The sequence below is a fragment of the Mustela nigripes genome, chromosome 14, assembly GCF_022355385.1.
Source record: "Mustela nigripes isolate SB6536 chromosome 14, MUSNIG.SB6536, whole genome shotgun sequence".
Classification (NCBI taxonomy): domain Eukaryota; kingdom Metazoa; phylum Chordata; class Mammalia; order Carnivora; family Mustelidae; genus Mustela; species Mustela nigripes.
The window spans coordinates 47,962,600-47,976,450 of record NC_081570.1 but is presented as its reverse complement, the minus strand read 5'-3'; the positions used below and the strand labels follow the sequence as shown (position 1 = coordinate 47,976,450).

Below are 13,851 nucleotides of genomic sequence, written 5' to 3'. Positions count from 1 at the left end.
AGAGTCATACACTTAACTGATGGAGCCACCCAGGTGCCCCCTGCATTTCTATTTATAAAAAACAAACAAACAAACAAAAAGACAATATCCTCACACACACACACACACAATTACTCTCCAGATGTTTTCATTTTGTTTGCTTTTTACCTATTTTGTTGTAATTATCTGCAACAAAATCTTCCAATCCAATCATCTTCCAGAAACTGTCATCCCAGCCTTTCTCGGCAGAGTATGTCCATTTGCACACCAGGGAGCAGAGAGACCTAAGTAAATGGGAGAAAAGTAGAACCAATAACATAAGTCAGGCTTCCTCTATAGTTCACCAACTAACTACCCGGATATCTGCATTAGTGTTAAAGAAGTAGAATAAACCAAAGTAAGTAATTACACACCCCTATTCAGATACAAAGTCTCCCTTTCTGCCTGGGCATGCGTTGGTGGTTGTGGGGCTGAGTGATGGGTAAATGTGTTCGTGATCTACTCTGTTCTGTGCATGTTTAAAATTCTCTATAATAAAAAAGGTAAAAAGAAATTGAGAAAGTAGCTGGTATACTTTTACAGCCTAAAGCAACATTTAACAGGAGGAAGACTGGAATGCTGGAAGGTACTTTCCTCTCCAACTTTATTTTTCATACATTTACCCTTAGTATTCTACATTCCAGCAATTAAAAAAAAAAATCATTTGCAGCTTTCTTGAACAAAAAAATTCTTGCACATTTCTGTGCCTTTGCCCTACTCCTTTTTGTTTGGAAAATTTTTCCCAGCTTATTCCCCCTAGTAACTCAAATACTTCTCCAGCCTAGGCTGAGTTTCCACTGACTTCAACATCGGCCATAGAAGCTTCTTTCAAGGAGTTCTCCAAAGGCAAATGAAACAAAAGCAAAAATGAACTTTGGTGGGGCACCTGGGTGGCTCAGTGGGTTAAAGCCTCTGCCTTTAGCTCAGGTCATGATCCCAGGGTCCTGGGATTGAGCCCCACATCGGGCTCTCTGCTCAGCAGGGAGCCTGCTTCCTCCATTCTCTCTCTGCCTGCCTCTATGTCTACTTGTAATCTCTGTCTGTCAAATAAAATAAATAAAATCTTTTAAAAAAATGAACTTTGGGAACTTCATCAAGATAAAAAGCTTCTGCACAGCAAAGGAAACAATCAACAAAACTAAGAGGCAACCCACGGAATGGGAGAAGATATCTGCAAATGACATTACAGAAAAAGGGCTGATATCCAAGATCTATAAAGAACTTCTTGTACTCAATACTCAAAAAACTAATAACCCAGTCAATAAATGGGCAGAAGACATGAACAGACAAAAGACATACACATGTCTAACAGACACATGAAAAAGTGTTCAACATCACTAGCCATCAGGGAAAAACAAATCAAAACCACAAAACCTTATACCAGTTAGAATGGCAAAAATCGACAAGGCAAGAAACAACAAATGTTGGAGAGGTTGTGGAGAAAGGGGAAACCTCTTGCACCATTGGTGGGAATGCAAGTTGGTGCGGCCACTCTGAAAAAGTATGGAGGTTCGTCAAGATGTTCAGAACAGAGATATCCTATGAGCCAGAAAAAGCACTATAGGGCATTTACTCCAAAGATAAAGATGCAGTGAAAAGAAGGGGTACATGCACCCCAATGTTCACAGCAGCAATGTCCACAATAGCCAAACTATGGAAGGAGCCGAGATGCTCTTCAATAGATGAATGGATAAAGAAGATGTGGTTCATATATACAATGGAATATTACTCAGCCATCAGGAACAATGAATACCCACCATTTGCACTGACATGGATGGGACTAGAGGGAATTATGTTAAATGAAGTAAGTCAAGTAGAGAAGAACAATTATCACACAGTTTCGCTCATATGTGGAACATAAGCAATAGCACGGAGGCCCATGGGGAAGGGAGGGAAATCCAAAGGGGGTGAAATCAGAGAGGGAGACGAACCATGAGAAACAATGGGCCCTGAGAAACAATCTGGGGGTTTCGAAGTGGGAGGCGGGTGGGGGGGAAGAGGTAAGAGGGTGATGAGTATTGAGGAGGGCATGAGCTGTGATGAGCACTGGGTGTTATATTTAACTAATGAATCACTGAACACTGCATCAAGAACTAATTATGTACTATACAGTGGCTAACTGAACATAATTAAAAAAAATAAAATAATTACCAAAAAAAAGGCCAGGGTCCTTTCATTCCCTGAGATGTTGTGTGAGCAGCTTGCAACTCCCAGAATAACTTGTCACCATCAGGCAAGCTGACCTACCAGCCCCCTAGGGGTGGAGGATGTACTTTGTAGGATTACAAATGCAGGTAGGGGGCTGTGAAAGACTGTGGGGACACTAGCAGGCTGAGCTGTGTCACAGATGGGCAGCCAGGGAGGAGCGCAGTCCCCAGGGAGAAGAGGCCACTGGCTCTTTGTTCTCTGGAGCCAGAGTGCCAGGGCCGACATTCCTGGGCTTTCATTGCTCTCAGGTTTGTTAATGCCGAACAAACTGTAACATCCAGGTGTAAGCTGAAAGAGGAAGCGATCGGTGAGCAGGGAGAACAAAAACAATATCTAAGTTCAGGGACTAGTTCACATGAGAGTGTTTTCCAGGAAACATGTATAGGAGGCAGGTCACTCTGAAGAGACAATGGTGAAACTACAGGGACTGAGCATCACGAAGGGACACGGAGCTCAGAAGGAGGCAAGAAAGACTTTCTGAATGAGAACCACTGATTTTCAGTTTTCAATTTAAAAGTTTCTGCAGAAGGACTAAAAAGAAGATCAGTGGCACTGTTGAAATTCAAATGAATGATCTGGAAGACCAAATGAACAACATATCATACTACCCAGAGCAAAGACAGGAAGAGAGAAATGATGAGAGAACAAAGAGGCGTGGAGAGCAGATCCAGTAGCGTAACACGAGAATAACTGGAATTCCAAAAGGGACTTGTTTTTTTTAAGAGAAAAGGAAAAATTAAAAAAGATACACACACCCAAAAAAAGATGAAAAGAGATGCTATAATTAAATGAATACAGTACCAATTTGGGGTTTTTGTTTTTTTGGTTTTTTGTTTTTTGTTTTTTAAATATACCGAGCTGAAGCAGGATTTAAGCTTGCAGATTAAAACTCTCATTAAGTCCAGGAAGTGAATCCAGGAAATACTTGAATTTCAAGCGTAAATATAAAATTATACAAGCGTCCAGACAGAAAGAATAAGTTACTGCAAAGGCAAGAGATTCAGACTAGCTAAGGAATTCTCATCTACACCTCTGGAATGTGGAGGACAGTGGGACAACGTACAGACTATTAAGAAAAATGATCCAAGAATCCTATGCCCAGACAAAATATTATTCAGCTGTCAGGCCAAAAGAAAAACATTTTCAACATGTGAGGATTCAAAAAGCAAACTTCCCATATATGTGCTCTGAGGACAACACTTGAGAATGAACTTAAACAAAAAACAAGTGATTCACATAAGGGAAATCAAAGACTAGAGGAGCCAGCGGTGGTGAGCATTGACCTTCACTCTCTCTCCATATGTGTGCACACACATATGTGCACATACAGACATATTTAAATCTACATAGATCATGATGAATAATGGAAGCAGGAATTTGGAATGCTAACTTTTCCTGGAACACCTTCATGCTATAGAAGGAAAAATCTAGTAACGGCCGGGAAGTGAAAATACTATGAGCAGAACCTCAGACCCAGAAACTAAAGAAGGGGTACACAGAAGAAGTACGCAGATACATGCACATGTAAGTCTGGGCAGAGCGTTAAGCTTAGTACGGAATGAGAAGGTAATTTCTAAAAGAAACAAAGAGCTTAGTAGAACTCTCAAAATAGCAAGGAATAAAAAAAGAATAAAGAGAAAGATGTCAATGAAACCAAACTAAACCAATCAAAAGGGAAATGGAAAAAGGGTACTGGAATACAAATAGAAAATAAAAATACCATAAAAAGAATAGTCACTTATTTCAGTTATCACAACAAATGTGAACAGGCTGAATTCCACATGTGGTTAAAAGAGAACAGTAATCACATTGGGGTAAAACTGAGTTACATCTTGTTTACAATACAGATTTTCTTAATGTGATAAAAAGATTTTTTATAAAAAGGTCAACAACAAGGTGTGCCTGGGTGGTGCAGCTGGTTAAGTATCTGACTCTTGGTTTAGGCTCAGGTTCTCATCTCAGGGTCATGAAATTGAGCCCCCCATCAGGCTCTGCAGTTAGCATGGAATCCGCTCAGGTCTCAGGATTCTCTCTCCCTCTCCCTCTGCCCTTCCTCTACCCTCCCCCAGCTCTCTCTCTAAAATAAATAAATAAATAAATATACTCTTTTTAAAAGGTCAACAAAGAAATAACAAACACAAATTTTTTTTTTAAGATTTTATTTATTTATTTGTCAGAGAGAGAGAGGGAGAGAGAGCAAGCGAGCACAGGCAGACAGAGTGGCAGGCAGAGGCAGAGGGAGAAGCAGGCTCCCCGCCGAGCAAGGAGCCCGATATGGGACTCAATTCCAGGACGCTGGGATCACGACCTGAGCCGAACACAGCTGCTTAACCAACTGAGTCACCCAGACGTCCCCAAACACAAATTTTTAATATGACAATTTAAATATCAAAGTAGAATACAAGATCAAAAATATTAGCCAAGTCTAAGAAGGGCATTCTATAATGACAAAATACTCCATCTGAGAATATCATTGCACATTCAATCTCATGAATGAAAAACATAATGCGAAATATATAAAACAAGAGATCCCAGGTTAAAAAAATAAAGCCACTTGAAAAGAGAATTTATTTAAAGATTTTACTGCACTTTCAGAATTTAAGGAAATAGGTAAACCAAAAGAATAATAATATTACTATTGAGGAATTAAAGGACTGAAATACAATCAGTAAGCTAAACTCTGAATGTTCACATAGGGCAAGAGAAAGGGAGAACATTTTATAATACAAGCAGAGACTAGATAGGCAAAATGGTATTTTACAAAGAAATTTTTAATTTAAAAGTTTTTATTAGAGGGGCGCCTGGGTGGCTCAGTGGTTTAAGCCTCTGCCTTCAGCTCAGGTCATGATCTCAGAGTCCTGGGATCGAGTCCCGCATCGGGCTCTCTGCTCAGCGGGAGCCTGCTTCCCCCTCTCTCTCTGCCTGCCTTCTGCCTACTTGTGATCTCTCTCTGTCTAGCAAATAAATAAATAAAAATCTTTAAAAAAAAAGTTTTTATTAGAAATGAAACAAGTCTGAAAATTAATAACCTAAGCAGACAACTTAAGAAATTATGAAAAACAAAAATAGATTAAATTGAAAAAAGATCAAATGGCGTAGTAAAGATAAAAATATATGAAAGATATAACAAGATAAAATTCCAGTAATCAGAGAGCCAAAACATGATTCTAAGAAAAGACAATACGAAAAACAAACAAACAAACAAAAAAACCTCTGGTAAAATTAAGGAAGGAAAAAGGAGAGAAGGGAAAAAATAACAAATATGATGAATGAAAATGGGGGATATAACTACAGAAAAAGCAGATATTAACAGAAAAAAAGAGATTAAGTAAATAACATTATGTTAGCACATTTCAAAATTTAGATGGGACAGATAATTTACTAGAAAGACAGAACTTACCAAAACTGACTCAAGAAAACACAACAAAACCGTAATAAACTTATTACCATTAAAAAAATAAGCCACTAGTTAAAAATTATCCTTCAAATAAAATTTTAAGCCTGCATGGTTGTACCAGAAACTATTAACAAATGTTCAAGGAACAAAGCACTCCACGTTATTTCAAAGACTAGAAGAAGAAATGCTCCCTAAGATATTTATGAAGGTAGGATAACTATATTATAAAACCAAACAAAGAGAGCATAAGAAACAAAAACCAGAGGCCACTCTCACATTACGAATGAGGGCATAAAAATTCTAAGCAAGATATGACCAAATTTTACATAAAAATGAGAAAAAAGTACATCATGAACAACATTCCAAAACATTTTAATAACTGAAGATCTATGCATGTATTCTGCCCTAGTATTTTATTAAAGGAGGGAAAAATGATCAACTCATATTGAAGGGAAAAAAGTATTTCATGAAATTAACGGCCACATCAAGATAGAAACTCCTTTTTTAAAAAAATATTTTCTTTATCACTTGAGAGAGAGAGAGAGAGCATGAGAGGGGAAAAAGTCAGAGGGAGAAGCAGACTCCCCGTGGAGCTGGGAGCTCAATGCAGGATGTGATCCCAGGACTCTGGGATCATGACCTGAGCCGAAGGCAGTTGCTCAACCAACTGAGCCACCTAGGCACCCTCAAAATAGAAACTCTTAATGAAGTAGCAACAATAGAAGCTTCTGCTTCTAAGTATGATGGACTAACAGGAATTGTATTTTACCTCCCCAACCATACCTTGAGAAACTGGAAAAGTAGGAAAAAAAAAATTATGACACAACTGCTCTCAGACCCTGAACAACAGGCAACACAGAACTGTGATCCCTGAGAGAAGGAAACAAATGAGGTGAGCCTGAAAATCACTCTGGCTTTCTGCCAGGAAGCCCATACCTGACCACAAAGCAGAAAGAAGGATGCCAAGGACAACAAGTCAGGTCACAAAGCTGAGAAGACTGAGATGAGAATTCAAGGAATCCAGGTGCCTGGAAGCCATGATGGCACAGACATGCGAGGAGGAGGAAGGTCTGCAGAAAGAGGGCCTTGGAAAGCTGCACAGGAGTCCCACAAAATCTTCAACTATGAAGATGCAGATAACAGACACTCTAAGAGGTCTGGTGAGAAGTGACTGAAAGGCTGTGAGCTGAGACATTCTCAGGGCTCACAAAGACCTGAGAATGGGAATCCTCTGAGTGACTAAAATTAGAATGGAACATCTTCATTGATCACTTGGGACATTCAGTGGAAACCCCAAAGAATGACTTAGAAGTGTAACTGAACTTTCCTGTGTAAAGGTTACAATAAACAAAGTTTTGAAGGAAGATTCCAAAAGATAAAACAAAGCCAAACATTATCCAAAAGATAAGACATTAAGGGCCTACTAGAAAAAGTAGCTCCAACATTCATTAGAAAAAAAACAAAACCCAGACATTGAATAACATAAAATTAACAATGTCAGCATCCAATAAAAAATATTTGAAGAAACAATGTCCAATTTTTTTTAATTTGATAAAAGCTATCAACCCACGGAGCTATGCTCACTGAAACCAATGCAAGATAAACACAAAGAAAACCATATTAAGATACATTACATGATCAAATTATTAAAAAAAAAAAAAAGTTGAGGATCTTAAAAGCAGTCAGAAGAAAGACACATGATAGAAGAACAGTCCAACAACGTCAACAGACTTTTTACCAGAAATAATGCAACCCAGAAAAAAGTGGAATAATGTCTTAAAAGTACTGAAAACTTTTAAAAAGGAAACATCAAACTAGAATTCTATATTCAGAATAAAAGCTCTTCAAGTAATTAATATGAAGTAGTCTTTAAAAAAAAAAAAACTGAGAGAATTCATTTCCAAGAAACTTGCATTGCAGGACATGTTAAAAGGCATTTCTTTAAGGAAGAGGAAGAGGATACTAGTAGAAATATGAATCGATAGAAAATAAGGAAAAAGTATCAGAATCAGTAAATATGTGAGTAGATGCAAAAGCAGGTTTTCATTTTAAGTTTCTTTAAAAGAGAATTGACTATGAGTCTTCATCTTTAAAAAATAATTTAGAAAAAAACCCCAATGTACTGTGAGGCTTATATGTACAAACAAAACATGACTATAAAAGCAAAAATGATAGAGAGATATGAACGATCTTATATGTGATGGGGTGTAAAATTATTTTAAGGCAAACTGCGATAACTTAAAAAATGAGTATTATAAATCCTAGAGGAGCCAGTTTAAAAAAAGCATATAAAATCAATAAGCTAATTTGGGAAATAAAATAGAATACTAAAAACATTTCAGTTATCTGGAAGAAGGCAAGAAAAGGAAAAAAATTACATAGAATAAAAGGCAAATGGCAAGATGGTAGATTAAAACCTAGACTAAAGGGGCACCTGGGTGGCTCAGTGGGTTAAAGCCTCTGCCTTCAGCTCAGGTCATGATCCCAGGGTCCTGGGATTGAACCCCGCATCGGGCTCTCTGCTCAGCGGAAAGCCTGCTTCCGTTCCTCTCTCTCTGCCTGCCTCTCTGCCTACTTATGATCCCTGTCTGTCAAATAAATAAATAAAATCTTAAAAAAAAAAAAAAAAAACTAGCCTAAAAATTTCAATGAAAAGGCAAAAATTGTCAGGCTGGACTAAAAAATTAAAAAATGAACTCGAACTCCATTCTCTCTGTAAGAAAGTTATTTAAACACTACAGACAAAGGCCTGATATCTAAGATCTATAAAGAACTTCTCAAACTCAACACCCCAGGACAGATAATCAAGTCAAAAAGTGGGCAAAAGACATGAATAGACACTTCTCCAAAGAAGACATACAAATGGCTAACAAACACATGAAAAAATGTTCATCATTGTTAGCCATCAGGGAAATTCAAATCAAAACCACAGTGAGATATCACCTTACACCAGTCAGAATGGCAAAAATCAACAAGGTAAGAAACAACAAATGCTGGAGAAGTTGTGGAGAAAGGGGAACCTTTTTGCACTGTTGGTGGGAATGCAAATTGGTGTAGCCACTTTGGAAAACAGTGTGGAGATTCCTTAAGAAATTAAAAATAGAGCTATCCTATAACTTGAAAATTGCACTACTGGGTAATTATCCCAAGGATATAGATGTAGTGAAAAGAAGGGCTATATGTACCCCAATGTTCATAACAGCAATGTCCACAATAGCCAAACTGTGGAAGAAGCCGAGATGCCCTTAAACAGATAAATGGATAAAGAAGATGTGGTCTGTATACACAATAGAATATTACTCAGCCATCAAAAAGGATGAATACCTAACTTTTGCATCAACATGGATAGGCCTGGAGATTATGCTGAGTGAAATAAATCAAACAGAGAAAGTCAATTAACATATGGTTTTACTTATTTGTGGAACATAAGGAATAGCATGGAGGACATTAGGAGAAGGAAGGGAAAAATGAAGGGGGAGAAATCGGAGTGGGGGATGAACCATGAGAGACTATGGACTCTGGGAAACAGGGTTTTAGAAGGGCGTGGGTTGGAGCAATGGGTGAGCCTGGTGATGGGTATTAAGGAGGGCACCAACTGCATGGTGCAAGGGGTGTTATATGCAAACAATGAATCGTGAAACACTACATCAAAAACTAATGATGTACTGTATGGTGACTAACATAACACAGTATAAAAAAAAATAAAAAAGATGCAAGACAGGTTTAAGAGTGGAAGGAGAGAAAAATATATGCCAGGCACATACTGATAGTAAGTACAAGTGGCTGTATGAATATTAGAAAATAAAGTTCAGAACAAGAATTATTACCAGGGAAAAAAAGAGGTGCATTACATAATAACAAAAGGGTCAATTCACCAGGATGACTTGTGGGGTCAAGAAAAATTGTAGTTTGTCAGAATGGCAACTTAAACTCAACTAAGTTTGATTTCTTCCTGTTTTGTTTTAGCTCTAACAAGCTTGCATTAACAAGCAATGTGAAACTGTACATGACATCAAAGGTTCACAACGGTGTAACTGGATGTGACCACCTAAGGTCCCCCTCGGTTTTTTGTTTTTTTTTTTTAACACAGGTCTGCCTAAAACTTCCCAGTCTCAGCAGTCCATGTTGATTAAAAGGTGTGACGGGCTGAAGGGGTCCAGAACTGTGGGCTTGCTGTCTTTTTATTGTATTTTAGATAAGAGCCTGTTTGAGTGGGGAAGGTCAGGAGGGACTAAAGCACCTACCTCCTTCTGATAAAAGAATGTTACTTTGTTTCATTTCCTGCCGCTCCATCGAGCCTTCTGGGAATTTCAGCACCTCTGGTCTGGCCATGACCTCCCACAGCAGGGACCCTATCTGCTTTATTCATCACGCCACTCCCAGCACCAGGCACAGTGCCTCGCTGGCAAGTTTTTTGAGAGTTCAATCCATGTTTATTAAGTAAATGAATGAGAATCCTAGGATGTCAGTTATAGGAGGAAACTTTCAGGCTCCTAATAAGGCCTGGATCTCCAGCTATCCCTCTCGCATAGGCTCTAGAAGAGAAAAGGCTAGATTCTTGACTCCTGGAGCGACCAAGAGCAGCAACAGAACACTGGATTCTTTGCACAAACCACCCACTTTGATAGAACAAGGACCACTTTTCGAAAATGTGATTCATCTGCCTTCCATACCTCCCATCACCTACTTCCCCAGCCACAAAAACACGTGGAATCTCTAACACATCCTCCTTTCTTTCTTGAAAAAAAAAAAAAAAAGCAAAAACCAAAAAACAAAAAGGGCCCTCCAGCTAAAGATGACAGATTAATGACACATGTTGACCTCTGCTCCCTTTAAAGGTTCCAGTAAAATGGCAGTATAAGGATATTTTAAGAAAGCAAAAACCCACAATGACAAAGCTAACAGGAGAGATGACAGCAACAGAGATGTGAAAGGCAGAAAACACAGATGGAAGAGTCGTAAGGCCCTTGGCAGACTTGGAAAGATAAAACCTAAGTAGCAGAGAGAAAAGTCCAGAAGCACAACAATTTCCCTGCAAAGGTACCAGGTACTTCAGAAAGTGGGAATACAGGTGGGGCTAAAAACGGCAAGATGGCTGAAAGCTGCGTAAGCAGGGAGTAGACCCCCGTGTGCCCTCATGAGGTGCAAGCAGGGTACTCCGCCCCCTGCACCCTGAGAGACAACAAAGATCCGTCTGAGACTGAGTAGGGTATAAGGACCTGCCGCTACAAGTAGGAGCACTTTGACAAGAACAGGAGATAAAGTAAGGAAATGCCTCTTTGCAAGTCAGCCCTCAAGTTCTTTCCCCCAACTCAACACCCAGAGCTCTGGCTGCCAGGTTTATAGCCCCAAGATTCATTTTTGGGGAATCACAGCAGACAAAAGGAAAGACGGAAGGCCAGCAGGGAGGGCAAGCTGAGAGATAACCCACTCTAGTCTTAGGAGGAGTAAAACAGCAGTAAAACCCATTTTTGATGATGACTAGTAGTAACTGATAGAATGAATGATCATCATCGCCATCATCCTCCGCCTAATAAAACACAACAGCTCAGAAAATATTGCCTGCGGACCCACTGTGTTTATATCAAGGCTTTTCCAGGCAGGAAGGAGCCCCTCAACTCTGAGAGAAACAAAGGCAAAGTGCCACCAGGATTCTAGCCACACTCCTGAGACCATGAAGAAGCCTTAGTAGGAGCACAAATTTCTGATTTCTCTGCTTTTACCCAGAGAAAGGCACACATCAAAAGCACACGCCCACGGAGTTCCAGAGTTCAGATCATTGCGATGCCTTTCTCAACAAGATTTGATAAAAATGAAGTCGGCACTGCTGTATTATTTATATGCAGTTCACTGTACTGAGATTGCCAGGCCCCCACTTTCAAGGGAAGCCTTTTGTTCTCTGCTTGGGGAAGGCAGGACCTGGAGAGTCTCAATGGAACAAGCCAGTGAATAACAGAATACTCAGAGCCCAAGAGTGGGGATAAATTACCCAGCTATTCCTGGCTGCAGCCTTCAGTACCTCCCAGGCCTGCGATGGCTCTGTTCTTCCAGGCCATACAACAGACCGGATCCCCATCTCTGAAGGCAGAGCTCAGCGGGGAGATTTGACTGCGGCTGGATTGCCAATCGTATCAGCAAAGACACCAAGATGGCCTTCTTTCTGAAGAAGCACCCTGCACCAATCAGAAGCCACTTCTGAGAAAGAGATGTCCGACTCCAGGCTCGGTCCTACCGGCTCTGCACCTCATCAAGACGTGCCGACAGGTCCGTGACAGACCGAAATAACGCAGGCAATGATGCAACGCAGGGCAATATGAAACTGCCTTTTCAGGGAGACCTGCTGATAACATGGCTTGAACATGGCTGTGACAAGATGGGCGGCAAGAAAGAAATGAATAAATAATCCAGTTCAGGGAGTTTCCCCATCCTCCCAAGGAAAAAGAGATGTAAGAGTCAGAAAACAAAAGATCCTAGAGTCACTGCTGAAACATTCTAAGCTCTTGGGGAAGCCCCTGGATTCGTGGACCTGGATTTATCTCCTAAAAAATAAGAATAATAATGATTAGAGGCAAAATGGGAGGTGGGGGAGGAAAAGGGGAAGGGAAGGAACCTAGGGACAGGTCCTAAGTCCCTGCCACAGACCAAGCACTGTACCCAGTACTTTTTTTTTTTCTTTTTTTAAAAGATTTTATTTATTTTGTTTGTCAGAGAGAGAGACAGCACAAGCTGGGAGTGGTAGGCAGAGGAAGAAGCAGGCTCCCCACTGAGCAAGGAGCCCGATGCAGAACTCGATCCCAGGGCCCCAGAGTCACGACCTGAACCAGAGGCAGACGCTCAACTGACTGAGCCTCTCAGGCATCCCTGTGCCCATACTTTGATGTAGGTTATTGCAATTGATCCCATAACAAAATGGTAAGGATGTCGTCAGTATCCTCATTCAAACGAGAAGGACATGAGGCTCACATGAGTTGGGTAACTCATCTGAGGTCATACATTAGGGAAGAGCAAGGCAGAAGTTTAAACACCCTGGTCTGCTCAATTAAAAGTCTACATTGGTTCAACATGTGCTTTTTCAGGTCCATTCATGAATAGATATTTACAAATCAGAGCATGGGAAAAAGTGTAATACATTTGAGATATTTGATTTCACTGTTTATTTTGTCTGTTATCTCCTTTTCTTAATATGGGGGAAATATAAAAATAAAAGCAGACGAAAAAACACAGAGATCTAAGGGGCAAAGAAGTAGCTGTTTGCGGTTGCCTGTGAAGACGTTCCAGTAAGATGTTCAAGAGATGCATACCATCATCCAGGACACAAGGACAAGAGTGAGATGCTCCCTCAAGAGGCAAAAATGGACATTGCTTTTGAGAGTTAAAGCTGTGAAGTCAACTCACATTGAGGAGGAGTAGAAACAGGCAAAATTAGCATGAAAAGACACAGTGGCTTCTAGAACTCAGGGTTCACAGTGAGAAGACTGAAGGCATTTAGGTGGCAAAAGAAAGAAGCTGCAATTGGACGGATGGTTAGTTTTCATGGAGCAGAAGGAGAGAAGCCAGGGAAGTGCCCATGGGGACATGGACTAGATGGGAAGTTTTCAAAACTTTCAAGATACCGTGTCTCTAAGAAAAGGAAGGAAAGGAAAGGAACTGAAAAATGAAATGGAAAAGAAAAAGAAACAAAGAGAAAAACAGCCTCAAAACTAGATTCTAGAGGGATGAATAGGCAGAGCACAGAGGATTTTTAGCAATGAAACGGTAGGATATTATAATGGTGGATACATGTCACAGGTTGGTTCAAACTCATCGAGTAGCCAACACCAAGAGTGAACAGTAACATAAGCCATGGGGGTGCACCTGGGTGGCTCTGTCGGTTAAGCGTCTGATTTTGGCTCACGTCATGATCTCTGGGTTCTGGGATTAAGCCCCACATTGGGCTAACTGCTCAGTAGGGAGACTGCTTCTCTCTGGATTCCTCTGCCCCTCCCTACACCTCATTCTCTCTCTCAATAATAAATAAAATCTCTGTCTCCTATTTATTTATTTATTCCTGATATATTCCTAATATATTAAATATATTCCTAATATATTAAATATAATATATTTAATATATTATATTAAATTAATATATTAATATATTTAATATATAAATATATTATATATAATATAATATAATTTATATATAATTTAATATATTTATATATATTAATATATATTAATATTAATATATT

General features: G+C 39.6%; 1 protein-coding gene across 10 annotated transcripts in view; it reads right to left on the bottom strand.

The window, feature by feature from the left end:
• The window catches only part of FGGY (FGGY carbohydrate kinase domain containing), a 400,085-nt gene that overhangs the window by 246,263 nt on the left and 139,971 nt on the right, over positions 1 to 13,851 (bottom strand). For all 10 annotated transcript variants that reach the window (XM_059374911.1, XM_059374919.1, XM_059374913.1 and 7 more), the window contains one exon: positions 148 to 263. In XM_059374911.1, the coding sequence (XP_059230894.1) occupies positions 148 to 263 (116 nt within the window). The remainder of the gene's footprint in view (positions 1 to 147; positions 264 to 13,851) is intronic.